A 16,082-nucleotide genomic window follows, 5' to 3' on the forward strand; every position below is an offset into this window, starting at 1 on the left:
AGGGAACAGCTACTTTCGAAGCTAAATGAAACTGGTGAGTTGAAATCCTGTGCATTTCTTTCTGCTCCACATTCTGATATTGAACATATGAATAGCCCTAAGCTCATAATGCTTGAAATCACGGGAACATATATATCATGTGATCAGTTTTTACCTTAAGTTTTTCATTTTGTAAAAAGCGAATTCTGTTAATACTGTTAGTTCTATGAAAACATTGCCACAGATGAATCGGCACAAAGGGAAATGGTAAGATACATCAAGGCTTCGCTTCCAATAATACAATATATCGATAAGCTCTACACTTCAAGAAATATCAGCTTGGACTGGTGAGCTTATCTGAAATGTACAATTACGGTCATGTTGGCCACATTTGGAGATGCATCAAAAGTCGGAAAGATTCTGCTTATTCGTAAGAAGCCTTCTGACAAATCCAGATCGAACTGGGTTTTTTAGCAACCAATTTAGGTAACTAGATTGATAGACAGAATTAGCAATGGACGTGGATGCTTATTAGCAAGCATTCCTAGCAGCAATGGCATTGCTTCTTGTATTTAGAGTTAGTATGGATGGCTAGCTAATAGTTCAAATGTATGTTTACTTGTCGATCAACTGTATGGCTTATAGTTCAAATGCATGTTTACTTGTACAACATCTGCTACATGTATATGAAATGTTGCCAGAACACAAATTTCTAGGGCAGAGATTCTTATAATATGAATTTCAGGCATGTGCTAAGACATTTTGGTTAGTATCATACACGAGTTAAATTGTATGTTCACTGTTGTCCCGCTCAAGATGACTGGACATATAACGAAACTATTGTATGATTATATTTTGAAAATCAGTACCTAAGTAATTATTCAGGGAATTAACAAGTAACATAGCAACATGAAGCAATATATTGAGACAACAAGCACAGCTATGTCACTTGTTTTGGGAAACTCGGGATTCTTAGCAGAAGGAAGAACAAAGTATAACAAAGGTTTTGGTCTACAGGAAGTAGATTATAGAGAGAGAGAGTACGACGAAATTCAACACCAATTTCATTACTGATCATAATTATTTAAATACTAAAGCCAAAATAAAACCCAAAAAAAGGTTATCCTTCCTCGAAACAGAATTATAAACCGCATCTAGGTCTTTTAAAAAGTTCTAAAATCCTTTTGTTTCAAAATTTGTTAATGTTCAATTGTATAATCTCTCAAGAAAAAGAAAGAATTAAATACAACAAAACATTGACAGAAGTCTAACAGTAGTAGAGGCAAGCTTTAATTGGTTGCGTGCTACATCGTCAAGCTTTCTGGGTTCTCAATGATTTTTGAGAAGGTTTGAAGGAATGCAGCCAAGTCAGCCCCATAGATGATTCGGTGATCAGCTGTAACGTTCACCTGAAAACATTGGTGCAGATTGTTTAGTTTTCTGCCTTCCAGCAAAATTCTATTCTCTGTTACATGTTAAATGCTGTGATCCAACTGAGAAAATGTTCTTTACTTCTAGCAGAAACTAAGGGCTTGTTCTGAAGTGCTCAGAAATATTACATCTGTCAGGCCTTATGTGCTCTGGCACTAGCAGAAGCTCTATCTTACAGCCCCAAAAATTTAAGTAGAAACACCACTATTTTAGCATTAGTCATGAACTCAGCTAACTGTCTGATGCTGTATATTACTCTTAGTTGGTGAAATGCATTTTAGTTTGAATTAAAGCAAAGTCAATCTTCAATGTTACATGTATTTGAGTTCAAAAGGAGAATTTATCAAAAAGAACAATCAACCACCAATTTTGGCTCTATTACTTTCTTCACACACAAAATTTGTTTCTTATGTATAGAGGAAATATATCAACTAATGCACTTAACTGATCTTAAATGGTATTATTTCAACGATAAAGAAACAACCAATTCCCTTGATGTTTTTACAGACAACTCCTATGGTTTAATCTTTATCATATCAAAGTTATGTCTAGCACAGTTTAGTGGTTAGCCTTCATCTCAAAGGTAATGTGTATGTGATATGCGACTGTTAAATGGGTTCATATAATGGACTTCAAATATATTGCTTATTAACACCAGCGAAGATCCAGGTGGATTTTCACATCCAACTAACAGTATTGAGTATTCAAATTCAAAAGAATGATAACAAATAGAAATAAGAGTAGCAACAGATCACACCATAAACATGTGCATTGCAAGCTGGGGAGTTCTAATTAGTGTTATAATAGCTTCAAATACTATACCTAGCACTATATGCGCTGATAATATAAGCATGTTAAGTGGGAAAGTTTTATCAGCATTAACTAGACAACAGACTTACCAGCATCTTGTTCTTGACGCTGAAGAATCCATCTTTGTCAGCTACAACAGTAGGTTTTGATGCTCCCACAGCCATAATAGCCCCCTGACAATCCATCCAAATTACTTGAGCATTTCAAAAATTACCTTGCAATAGAATGTATTGCCAGATCTCAATCCTCACCTGTCCTGGTGGAAGAATAGCATCAAATCTATCCACTCCAAACATTCCCAAATTAGATAACGTGAAAGTCCCTACAAGTCAAAAAACCATATAAATCAGTTTGCTACATCCAAGAACCAAAATACTGATGTTCTTGAAAACCGATACAATTTCTTACTGTTTAATTACCTGAATTGTACTCCTGGGGCTGAAGTTGCTTTGCCCTAGCCTTCTCAACTAGCTCCTTCCATTTTTGAGACAACAGATAGAGATCCAACTATAACCAGAGCAAACAAGTTAAGATCATCTGAAACTTCAATAATTGCATAGAATCAACCAAATGTATGGAGGAGAAAATATTTCATTCATGTATTATACCTTATCAGCATCTTGAAGAACAGGTGTGATCAATCCACCATTAATAGCCACAGCGACAGCAATATTTATGCTGCTATTATAGGTAAAACTTTTCCCATCTTTACATGTAGCATTCACCACTGGATGCTGAACCAATGCCATTGCTGCTGCTTTGGCCAACAAAGCAGTCATGGTAACACCCTTTGGCTTCACCTACAGTTAATGTAAAAAAAAACCCCATTTAAAATTTGACTTGACTTTAGACTTATATCATAAGTCTGCTAAATAGATCATATCATAACAACGGTATAGTAAGTGATGGTGAAAACCCTTTATATCTAGTCTTGGCACTGCCTATGCAGCCCATGTGACAAATCACAAGTTGTGAATTACATGTATCCACTATGTAGTGTAATGAAAATTCAATTGAATTCATATTGCAATTTACCATAAAAGTCGGCACCTTGAAACCAAATTAAGAACCTTTAAACAACTTTACCTTCTCGTATAGGGCATCAAGCGCATCTGTCGAGATGGGGTAACCAACTCTGAAAGTCGGCACGCTAAGACTCTCCACCATATTCTTTGACACAGCAGCCTGCATCGTGGTGAAGGGTACGACATTTGACCCTGGAATCTCAGGAAAACTTGTTGCAGCCTTTGCTGGAGATGCCGTAGACGTTGCAGCAGATGCAGCTGGGGCAACAGGCGCTATCACATTTGCCTTGGGGGCAGGCGTAATTCCAGCTGCCTTCTCCACATCCTCAGGCGTTATCCTGCCAAATGGCCCTGTCCCCACCAATTTATTAATATCCACCTTATGCTGCTTGGCCAATTTCTTCGCATACGGCGTTGCCACCACCTTCCCCGGTGTCGCCGGAGCAGCTGCTGCAACGGCGGGAGCAGGAGCTTCGACTTTCGTAGCGACAGGAGCAGACTCTTCCACTTTCGTGGCTGTGGCACTAGGCGCAGACGACGATTGCGCCGCTGCTTTAGCCTTAGCTTCGGCGATTTCGTCCTCCGTCTCGGCTAAAAGCCCAATCGGGGCGCCAACGGGAGCCGTTTCGCCGTCATTAACTACAATGGCAGCTAATATTCCGTCGTAAAAAGTTTCGACATCCATATCGGCTTTATCGGATTCAACGACGACAACGGGTTCGCCCTTGGAGAGAACGTCGCCTTCGGATTTAACCCAGCTGACGATCTTGCCCTCCGTCATGGTAGAGCTGAGGGCGGGCATAAAGATCTCGCGGATCTTGGCGCGGACAAGGGGGAGGCGAGAGATGGAGCGGGGTTTTAGAAAGAAGGCAGAAGGACGGAGGAAAGGGGTGGAGGAGGAAACGGAGGAGGAGAAGGAGAGGGAGGCCATTGTGAAAGAATGGAGAGTAGAGAGAGAGTGTGGTGTGTGTTATAGTCGTGTAGAAGAATAAAAGAGGAGAGGGGGGGAGGGGGAGGGCGGAGATGACGAGGAAGAGTTGGTTTAGCTTTGAGGAGGCCATTGTGAAAGAATGGAGAGTAGAGAGAGAGTGTGGTGTGTGTTATAGTCGTGTAGAAGAATAAAAGAGGAGAGGGGGGGAGGGGGAGGGCGGAGAAGACGAGGAAGAGTTGGTTTGAGTTAGCTTTGAGTAGTCCGCCTGCCACTCTGCATTTTGTTCATAACTGTATTTCCACGGCGGAATCTGAGATAGTTATAGCTTTGTACATAGCGTTTCTCAAAATAGGTCCAGCCCACATGAAGTTTATTGGGCCATAGATACACTATACAGATTTGGGTAATTTGAAGTAATCTTGATTGACGTTGGATGACCTCAAACTTAACCAGTTGGGCCTAAATATCAATATCAGTCCAAGCCAATAGAGTAGGCAGCAACTGGAGACATGAGATTACTAGACTACCATTGATGTGCAGATCTTGCCTTACAAACAGATTTTAGATTACAAGATAAAATCCCTTACGCTCTAACACTCCAGTAAGAAAATATAGGAAATATCCAATTCTTCTTAACTTTCTATTTTAGATGATATAGTGAACTTAGTTAAACAATCATAATATGAACGTGTTATCTAAGTTTCTACTACTTTTTACATTGGTGGAATTGTAGTGTACAAATTGATAAATTTCTTTTAAAATAGTAAAATACGCTTAACGTTGACAGCTACAACCAAAAAAGGAACCTTTAATTCAGCGAAAAGACCAAGAAAAGCAGTGGTGATACATATAATTGAAGCCAAAGTTTTGCATTAAGCTTTTGGATGGGAAAGCACATGGGATAGAGACCCTACCCAAAGAAGGAAAGATAGATAGAAGAGCCACACTTGACACTCCACAGAAAGAGCAAAGCATAACCAAAATTGGGTTGATGAAATCATAATTTCACACATGTAAGCTGCTGCATCGTCAAATCCTTTCTCAACTGTCAACATAGTTAGTTGTTTTGTTGCACAAACATTTAGTCCATACAGTTTTTGTGGGAATTATTGCTTCCACTACTACTTTTTTTCATTAGTGATCCTCTCTGTTATCTTACTTCTCCTATCATACAAACACATTTGCTCTTAATTACTTGCTTTCTTTCTAGCTACCTTCAACATGTCTATGATTACCTTCAATGCATATAACCACTGAAATTTCAATATTATCTCACATTCATCTTTTATTACTCATATGTATTTGTTTTCTATTCTTTTACATAATTTTGACATTCTTTTCCACTGAAATGTTTATCAAGCCTCGTTCCTAAGTATAAGGAATAAAATAATTCCATAGAGTTGTGAATCGTACGTCAATATATGCTAATTTATCTGTTAATTATGTGAGTTATCATAAATGAGTGATAGCTAGGGGCTATTGTTGAAAAGCGTGGCCAAATAGTGGTCAAAAGGTTATGTTTGATATAAATCTAATCTTGAATTAACTCTTGATAATAACATTTTATAATGCAAAATAAATCATATACACCACGAGAAGAAACATTTTAGTTAATGCCAAGCAAAAAGTCGAAATAAATTATATACACCAGATTGAAGGAACAATTAATCATATAATTTTTGTACACGTAACCTGTAAATATTAAATAAAAATATATATATAATGGGATAGAAATAGAAATTCAATCAACTAATTACAGCCTATCATATCAATTCTGGGAAAAGGCCAAAAAGGTTTTTGATTATTCGCAAATGATACTATTTACTAAGATTTGATCGATATAAAAAGGATAATCAATTAATTGAACGTTCTTAAATAGTATTAATAACGAATTAAAATCTATTAATTTAGATTCTCTTTTCCCACGCCAAACAATATTATATTCTTAAACTAATTGTATTTACAATTCAAAATTAAAAATTATTTGAAATGGTCAACTATTGGAATCAAATGGGAATGAACAAAAGATGGAGATTAGGGTTTGAATATGTGGAATTGGTCCAATAATAGGAGGGCCGACAAGCACACATTTGGTATTCAAAAATATGTTTCCTACACTCCAACCACTCATAAATAAATTGATAGCCTTTATTAATTGAACAAGTGCTGCCGCTGCAAATTTGCCACGCTTCCCTGCCCTGATTTAGTGCGCCAACGCACCACAACTCAGGCCCGCGCACCAATCGCATTCTCTAAACTTAAAACCTTAAAACTAATCTCATATTCCTAGCCCTCAAATCCCAATTCACCATTATTTGCATCAATCTCTCTTGATATTTATCATAATTATGAATACTCACTTATTATTTGAAAAATTATAAATATCTCTTAATATTTGATGAAATTATATAATATTTGGATGGAGGTATGAAATTATCGACTTTGCTCTTATTATATTTTTTGTCTTTTTAAAAAAATTAAAAATTTATGAAAAAAGTCAAATGGGTGGATAAAAAAAATTTAAAAATTATAAAAAAGATTATCCACTTAGTCCAAAAAAAATTAAATTTTTTTAAAAAAATAAATAAATTATAATTTTTAATTCAATTCATCACAAAAAATAAATAAAAACCTAATAAATTGAGTTAATTATTAGACGGCCTTTAAAATAATATTATATTATTAATGCGTTGAGTTTTTAACCATTCACCTACTTAATTTAGTTATGTGATATAGTAGTTACAAGTGGAATGATCCCTTGGCGATAATTCAACCACATATTCTATTCCAATTGGAGGTTGAATTAGGTAATATTTGCGAATAGAGTCCACCTAGACAGAAGTCCCACTTTGGCTACATCTTCTTGGAATAAATACATTATTGCCACGCACTCTATACTTTATGCATACAACACCAATATAAATACTTATCTCCCATATTTGTCAAGTATGAGATTTTGACTCCATCTTTTTACAATTCTTTCTACCACTTTAAATTAACTTATTTAATTTAAATATAGAAGGGTTTTTTTTTTTTTTTTTGCGCAGTTCCGATTTCGATCTTTAAATACAAGAGTACATAAGATCTTGATGAATTCAAATGTGTTGTTTTATGTTGAAACGCCTTCAATTAATTTAAGTATACCCAAACAATTATGATAAAAAGAATTTTAAAAATTGAAGTGGGAAAGTTTTTCACGATTTGTTCTAAAAAAAATTAATATAATTCAAAAAATGAATATCATACCGAAGTTTTAAACCAAATGTACTCGATACCGTATCCATATTATTTGAAATATTGAACTATGGAAATATACTAAACAATACATACTTTATCACCAATTATTGCTTCATTAGCACCCAAAGGCTAACAAATTGAAGCTAAGCACTTGGATCCTTTCTCACTTTATGGTATTGTTTACATGGGTAGTGTAGCAAGTGAGGGTACCTAGTCCATATGTGTAAGCTTTCATTGGATGGTCCATCATCCAAGAACTCATCGATATGCCCATTGGCTATGCCTTATGACCAACCTCTTATACTTGGCCCACGATCAAGCTATCTTGTCACTAGGTCAATACTAACAACTTATTGCATATCCTGCACCTCCATTATTTGATTATTACAATTTAGTCATCTTCATATTTCATGTACTGTGGAGCATATTTGCATACTAATCCAGATCGGAGGTTGAAGAGACCCTAAGGGTTAGTTCAATTTGAAGATATTTGAGATTTGATAAAGACGAACAAATTGTTAGACTCGTTGAGCCCAACAAAGATTTTTTGATATTTAAATCAATTGAATTATGACAAAAAAAAAAAAAACTAGTCTGCAAATGAACTTCAGCAAACTTTGGCTTCATTCAATCAAGAGCAAAAATTGGAAGTTATGCATTTTTACCATGATCAGAAGTTTAGCATCCTGCCAATTATAATTTTTGTAATTTTTTTGTGTTTCTCAAAATACCATAATTCGTTATATTTCATCTGAATACTAATATGTGGTGTCATATTACACAATATAAAAAGTTGTCATTTCTCACAAAGGGTGTGAAAGAGCATGATCGATTAGCATATTCATAATGCACAATGCATCTCATATCTCATTTTTTTAAAATTAAGAAGCACGTGGCACTTATCTATCAGGTGTAATATAACATGTATTTAACCAGATTGGCTGCCAAGACAAAAGGAGAAAGTAAGCAGAAGTGAGGAACAAGAACCAAGATGAAATAAAACAAGAATGCAGGACCAAAAGTGCAAAAAGAATTTCAATGTCACAAAGTAGGAACAGGATTCGCTTAGCTGTACATCCAGCCTATCCCCTTTGGCATCTTCTCTCCGACACTTGACACGTAGCACTTTCCAAAAAGGGACCACCTTACTAAAATTGTATGACTCTCAAAATATTGTTACAAATATATCAATCGTATGATACAAATCTTGTTTACTATAATATAATAACTTGTTTCTTTTATTACTCAATTCTTTCGCACCCAAAATCTAGTCTAAGTCAGAAAATTTTAATTCAAATTGAATTTAATTAAATTAAAATTTAATCGTTTGATAAATATAATATATTTGTAATGTAATTAGTATAATTTAAAAAATAATTAAGTTATAATAAATATTAATTATATTTATTATATAATTAATTTAATTTAATCAAATTTAATTTGAATAAAATAATGTATAATTAAATTCAAACCTACAGCAAAATATCTAATCCTGCCAATCTACGACAAATAAAAAGACAAATAGAAAAACGATGTAGGCCCAAAAATCCCCCAAGAAATATCAATGCCACCTCTACAAGCTCCACGTTACCACATGGTGTACTGTGCATGACCACCCGCCCCCACCCCCAACCCTCACCCTCCCCCCACCTAAGCCCACTCCATTACCTTATATGATGGTGCCCCCTCACCATCACAATTGAATGCAAAAGAAAATTGAGGTTTTGTTGTATAGTTGAGGCTTTCTATCTTTTTGGGTGTCTTTTTTTGAAACAAAATCCTCCCTGTATTGAGGGGTACAAAACATTTATGCATGGAATGGAGGGAAATAATGGTGACAGTAGTATTATAGCACCGTTTGTGATGAAAACGTATCAGATGGTGAGTGATCCCACTACGAATGGGCTCATCGCATGGGGAAGGGAACACAATAGTTTTATTGTTCTTGAGCCTTTGGATTTCTCGCACAGGATTTTGCCGGTTTACTTTAAGCATAACAATTTCTCCAGCTTCGTGCGTCAGCTCAATACCTATGTGAGTGCTTGCGGGTTGCTGTTTTTTTTTTTTTTAAAGTTCACTTCTTGTGTATCTGATGCGATTTTGGGGGATTTTTTCTTTTCTTTGTGAATTTTACTTATTGCTCAAATCATTTAACTTTAATCTGAATCTGGGCTCGAGCTTTTATGCTGGGGAAGTTAATTTGAGAATCGAAGAACTCAAGCTAGCATAGGAGAGAAATGAACAGATGAGCTTTTTTCCCTTCGTTACTTTCCTCTGTTTTTCAAGTTGTGGGATAATGAAAGGATGAACATCAGTTGCATGAAAGATGAACTAATATTGACCAAGTGATTTAAACCAAATAATTCAAGAATAAGATTTACTTTTATTGGACTAAATTCTGGAAACATACTGAGGCACACAAATCTATGTTTTCTGTGGTTCTGCCTGTTTGGATAATTTATGGAGCTTCAAACATGTTATTCTTGTCAATTAGTTTGGTAACCTATTCGACATATCGAAGATTGAAAGAAGTGGTTTCTATGTTCTTGGGTATTTATGATGGAAATGTTCTTGCTGCCCTTATACCTACTTTTGGATGGTTCTTACCTGTTAATCTAGTTTTGCAGCGAATAGAGATGTTAACTGTGAAGATTGACTCAGTTTAGCCCACAAGTATATTAGTATCTCAACTTATTAGATTTCTTGTTTTTCTTCTTCTTTTACTTTGTTTTTCTGTGGGTTCCAGGCGAGGGGTGGGAGGGCGGGGGTGTTGGACCATCAAGGTGATACAAAACTTTGTGATGTTTATAGTTATTGTGTTGTTGCTTACTTTTGAGCAAGTTACTTCTCTGAAATTAGGACAAGAAATCTTTGAGTTTTTGATTCATAAGGAATTCTTCAACTTATATCAGTTATGTTTTGCTCTAATCATTTCAATTGTTGAATGTAGTCATGTTGCATATAAATAATTGATCTCCTTGACAGTACAACAACTGGAATTTAATCATGTTCTGATTCTTCCTTTGACTCAATCCTAAGGTCCTAACCAAGTCTTATATCTGTTTGAGTGATTTACTTGAATATATGTCAAGTATGTCGCTTTCTTACGTAACTTTATAGACATGTCGGTATTATTGATCAGTATGGAAAAAGGACTCATATCGTTTTCTTGTGGGTTTGTGTTAGGGTTTCAAAAAGGTTGATCCAGACAGGTGGGAGTTTGCAAATGAATGGTTTTTACGCGGGCAAACGCAGTTATTGCACAACATTGTGAGGAGGAAGAACACAAGTAGAGCCTATACTTCACTCATGAAACACGAAGACGATGAAGAGGAGGAGCTTTTAGTGGAGATTGCAAAGCTAAAGCAAGAACAGAAGAGTTTAGAACAAGAGCTTGAGAGCATGAACCGGAGGCTGGAATCAACAGAGAGGAGACCCCAACAAATGATGACTTTCTTGTACAAAGTTGTCCAAGACCCCCAAATTCTGCCCCGAATGATGCTCGAGAAAGAGAAGATGAGAAGGCTAACATCTGATAACATCGAGAAGAAGCGAAGGATTATGATATCCGCAGCTTCATCAAGTTCCTCTTCAGGAATGGCTATGTCGAGTTCATCAGCCAAGAGCGAAGATGATCAAGACTGCAATACTATCGGGGAAACAACACCGAGTTCATCACCCGAAGGGAACTTGGATGCCGATACTTATTACCAATCTTCACCGTCTCTTGAGCTTTCATCGTCCCCTGAGATGTTTAGTCATAGACAAGGTATAGGTATGCCTGTGATGAGGCAAGATTTTCAAAATTATGCAACTCTTTCTAGTTCATCAATGCTTAGCCCCTCCGGCGAAAACAGTGGTTTTGCTGCCGCACTACCGCCAGTAGATAGCATAGCAGGGTATAATAGTGGCGGCGGAGGTAGTGCAAACTACTTTGAAGGGCTAATGGCTGGGGAGAATGCTAGCCCACCACCACCCTATCCATTCTCACTTCTTGGAGGTGGATAGCATCACATTATTTGTAGGGATTTAGTCCTTTTTATTAGTAATAATTTAGAATGTATTAGTACCTTGTTTGCACTTCTTTTATGCTTGTAAATTTTTTTTCTAAACAGTAGTGTAATTTCAGGTTGGTTAGATGTTACATTAATAGCATTCTATTATCAAGTTATGAGCCTCACTCTAATTATTGCCAGTAAACTTGAGAATTAATTGCCTTTTGATTTCCATTTTTTGTTTATTGGCAACAAATCATAAGATTTGTATAATCTCCTTTTTTCCGGTATTCTCAAGTTCACTAGGCTCGAGATTTAATCCTACTCATAGTTTGTGACTATTGTTGGTCTAAGAAAATTTTACAGACGATGAATTCACATACAACAATACCTCTCACTAAATAATTCAAACCTCACACATATACATGCAATAAAATCTTACACGATTTCACCAACCATTTCGAAAGTAACTTCATTGTCAGGGAATCATAGAAGGTTTAATGTTACTAAGGCATTGGAGGTTGAGTTAGGTAATATATTGATCTTGGTTAGCTTCAAGCTTTCAAGTGTGCTATTCCCTTCATTAGCAAGCCACAATCCATAGACAGAGAGCTAAGCCTCCATAGAGCCTCCCAAAGGCACAATATAATAGATGTAGTACCACCCATATAATTATACTTAACATTTAAATATATCTATTTGATAGTAGAAATCTAAAGTTTTTATTTTATTGGCCTCATTGTGAGGCACCCATCTCAAATTAATTGATGGAAGAATTTATGAGCTCCTTAATTTTCGATTTCTTATGAATTAAGGCATTTTTGTGACAGATGACATCAGAATAAAATATTAACGGAGCATAAAGAGTGGGAGGATTCATGTGAATATCTGAGGTATCCACTAGCCACAGTTCAAATAGGTATATAATATATGAAAGAGTGCACGAATTGGATTGGATTAGAGAGAATGTAAGTTTTCAATCCTCCGTCACCAACTATAATTTTTTTTTTTCTTTGTCCGGAATAAGTATGGACTTGTGGTCTCATTCTACTAAAAGTACAACTTAAAAAACAAGGTATGATGAACCTCTTGAATTCTTGCAAGAGCAAATAACAAAGGTAGTTAAAACAACAAAATTAAGAAAGACCTAAAAGTTCCAATCTTGCCAAGCCCAGTAGCCCAAACCCACCAATACAAGAAGAAAACTACAACATCAAATTATGGGCCATGAGCCTCAATAAGACAAAGTTAATTCCAATTCATTTGTGCTGAGCTTTCTGTCCATAATATTTTAAAAAATATTATTTATACACATTTTATTTTATTATGAATATTACATTTTAATACGTAAAATATTATTTATTGTATTTTATGATAAAAAATAAAAAGAAAAAGAAAATATGGTGGCTTGGTCGAGCTTTTGCGATTGCAATGTGAAGGAAGAAGAGGAAGTGATATTTTTGGAGTATTAGGAGCCCAACTTGGCACATGCGCTTGCTTTGTCCTTACCACATTTGATTGCATAATCATCCCCACCAACTTATTTATTTTATTTTCCTGTCATATCATAGTCCAAACTCTATCCCTGCTTTACTGTTGCCAATTAAATAATATCCATCGACAAGTTGCACAGGTAACACATAATTCGACATGGTCCACAATGTTGTCTATGAGTAATAACCAGTGTTTTCAACATTTATTGTTCTTGCAAGGATTGTCTATTTTGATTTGATTGAGTTGTTAATCTTATGACTAAGATATATATATATATATATATATATATATTATTTTTCAATCAAACATGGATAAAATTAGATAATGAGAATTATTTTATTTTATTTTTGACACAATAATTATTATTATGATCGACATTCATAAGATTTGTTTGAGAAAAAAAATTTGATTTATTGCTTTAACACTGGTTTTATTTCGATAAATCTAAAAAAAAATAATAATTCTAATTTCTCAATATATTTATATGAATGACGATCGATTAAAAAATAATTTTTCAAATTCGACATAACTCTAAATATATTTTTAAAAAATCAAATCCATCAAAACAAAATTCACTCTCAGATCTATGTATAATGAAAACCTACACGTGCATAGACTTAAATGAATCAGCTCAAGTCAGCTCTACTACACTAACTTTGAATTTTCCCTAAAGAAAACCAAAAAAAAAAAGAAAAAAGAAATATCCCTCCACCTTAATTTCATCTAATCCAAATGAAAAATAAAATATTGGATTGAAATTTTTTATTATAATTTATATTTTATTTTTATATATAAATAAGGCATGTACGAGTATTACGTTATTGATTTTATTTAAATAAAAACTTTGCATATAACACGTATATGTTAAATAAAATCAGTCACAATACTTACGCGTTGAAATTTTCACGTAAGTAAATATTACTTCATCAAAATAATAAAAAAATCTATATGAAGTCAAAAGCAAGTAGCATAAAATATAAAATTAATGCTAAGCATACAAATCTATTATTGAAGTGTATCAGCCTAATAAAATAAAAGTACATGAGACTACATCAAAAGAATATAGCAAAATGTATATGGCTCCCATGTCATGTGACTTTGAGATTCAATTCATTTGCTCTAAAATACTCCACATAGATTGTCAAATTCTTGTGCAGATTTGTAGAATTATCCTAAAAGTACTATTTATATACATTCTTCCAAATTATATTCAATTTTCAAGAGAAGTAAGCAGTCACCTGTGTCGTTGGAAAAACGGAACAATTTAATTTAAGTCAAGTGTGTTATTTGTACAGTCATTTATTATCGATCTATGATAATAGAATCAACCGACCTATAAAGGTGGAATCATGTTATTTGAAGGAATATGAAGTTGTGATTGGATAGTTAGTTATTATAGTGGTGTAAGCAACCGTTTTTTGTCAGTAAAGATGAATTTTTTTTATATTAATATAAATATAAAATACAATTAAAACTACAATAAAAAATTATATCTAAAAAAAAACGTTAATCAAATAATTATGTGAGTTGGGGTGATGCGATGAGTTAGTATATTTGGTGTATTGATAAGTTTAAATCGATGATCATAGCACGTCCGGCTGGGGGGAATATCCACCGATTGGATTCAACGGGGGATGAGGAAGTTTCCTAATTTTGAATAGGAATAGGGGGGCTAGTTGTGTTTTGGAGCCAATCTTTTGACTTACGCCACCTATTTGGCCTTTATTCTCGATCCTTCCATTCATCTTTTGGTTTTATCCATATCAGCCGATGCCTTCTATTCTATGCCGTCTTTTCTGTTTTTTATTACACTCTGGAATTATAATATAGTCCAATAAATCTTCAGGATTTTGGGTTTGGTCCTCAAATCACCCATCCGCCTTTTTTTCTTAATCATTACATAAATTAGGTATGTTTGTTAAACTTATTAATTATATGGAATGTTCATATTGTTGATTCTCGTTGCAACTCTTTTAAAAATACATCCATGTTTTTTAATTAATCAATATTATTACAATATTCAATATATGATATATGAATATTTTTTAATCAACCAACAACTTAAAGCAAATAAAAAAACAAGATACCAACAACTTCAAAGCAAACAAATAAACAACGTACCACTATTAAAAGTGAACTAAATATTTACATCTGTAAAGACACAAACTCATGACTTTTTTGTTGTGAGACCTCAATCTCACCACTTAGGAAAGCTTGATCGTTGTAACCTTTTTATCAGTCTCAATATGTTAAAATTCTCAAAAAATTTTAAAAAAATCATAAAAGTAAAAATATCTAATGATTGTATGCAAGATGTTAAATCAACCATTCACAATTATGTAAAATAAGTAGTTAATTTCATGTAAAATTGGAAAGGTAGTTTAACAAAAAAAGATTGGAACACACAAAAAAGACCTCGAGGCTTTATCAACAGCATAGGTAGATTCTAGGTTATGTACAAGAATAAGTATCAATTTTTTTTTCATGGGTAGCATGTAAATCATTTTATGGCTAAGCTCGCCTAATTGAAAATAGATGATTATGTGCTCGATTGACCCTATGATTGAGTAAGTTAAATCTGTGTTTCGAGTGCAAGTGCAATTTTTTATACTGTTTGACTCCTTTTTCCAAAATTATTTTTAAAATTAAATTATACTAAAATCAAATCTTGATTGAAACTACAATTTATAGTTTTTAATTTCATCGCAATTATTTTTCATCAGATTATCTAATTAAATCCATTAAATTCTACTAAAATCACATTAATGAGAATCAGAGAAGTTTATGCAAAAAGATAAATTTACAGAAAGCATGTGGTTTGAGTGCTCTTGAGAATTTCACGTGGATATGAGATTGGAGGGTGTTTGGGAAGTTTATAAGTTATTTAAAATATTTTATAAGATGTTTGACATTTTATAAATTCTATAAATTATTTGACATTTTTTTTTTGCAAAAATAGTTTATAAATTTAGGATTTTAAAAGTTTTCTTATGTTGTATTTGGATTGATTGATTTAAAACTAAGAATTTGTTTAATTGAGGTAAAAAGTGGGTGTATAAAAAAAATAGAAGTAAAAATAAATGTACGAGATAATTTTTGGTGTTTGATTATGAAGAATAGTTGGAGATAGTAAAATTGGATGTATATAAAATCTCTACGAAGTTCAATTTCGTTTCTGTC

At 33.9% G+C, this 16,082-nt stretch overlaps 3 protein-coding genes across 3 annotated transcripts in view; 2 read left to right on the plus strand and 1 right to left on the minus strand.

Moving 5' to 3' along the window:
* The window catches only part of LOC105161121 (ACD11 homolog protein), a gene marked incomplete at its 5' end in the record, with an annotated part of 1,417 nt that extends 1,167 nt beyond the window's left edge, over window positions 1-250 (plus strand). Inside the window, 1 exon segment of the mRNA XM_020694820.1 lies at window positions 224-250. Coding sequence (XP_020550479.1) covers window positions 224-250 — 27 coding nt within the window.
* LOC105161131 (dihydrolipoyllysine-residue acetyltransferase component 4 of pyruvate dehydrogenase complex, chloroplastic) lies at window positions 1,031-4,273 on the minus strand. Its single transcript, XM_011078727.2, has 6 exons — window positions 3,307-4,273; window positions 2,829-3,020; window positions 2,640-2,727; window positions 2,472-2,542; window positions 2,310-2,393; window positions 1,031-1,388 (listed from the first exon to the last, which is right to left on the minus strand). Exons 1-6 carry the CDS (start codon window positions 4,174-4,176, stop codon window positions 1,284-1,286), a joined length of 1,410 nt encoding a protein of 469 aa, XP_011077029.1. The 5' UTR covers window positions 4,177-4,273; the 3' UTR covers window positions 1,031-1,283.
* Window positions 9,106-11,587, plus strand: LOC105162133 (heat stress transcription factor C-1-like). The gene is made up of 2 exons (XM_011080093.2): window positions 9,106-9,447; window positions 10,600-11,587. The coding sequence occupies exons 1-2, from the start codon at window positions 9,223-9,225 to the stop codon at window positions 11,419-11,421; spliced, it is 1,047 nt and encodes a 348-aa protein (XP_011078395.1). The 5' UTR covers window positions 9,106-9,222; the 3' UTR covers window positions 11,422-11,587.

Source organism: Sesamum indicum, linkage group LG1 (genome assembly GCF_000512975.1).
Source record: "Sesamum indicum cultivar Zhongzhi No. 13 linkage group LG1, S_indicum_v1.0, whole genome shotgun sequence".
Classification (NCBI taxonomy): Eukaryota; Viridiplantae; Streptophyta; class Magnoliopsida; order Lamiales; family Pedaliaceae; genus Sesamum; species Sesamum indicum.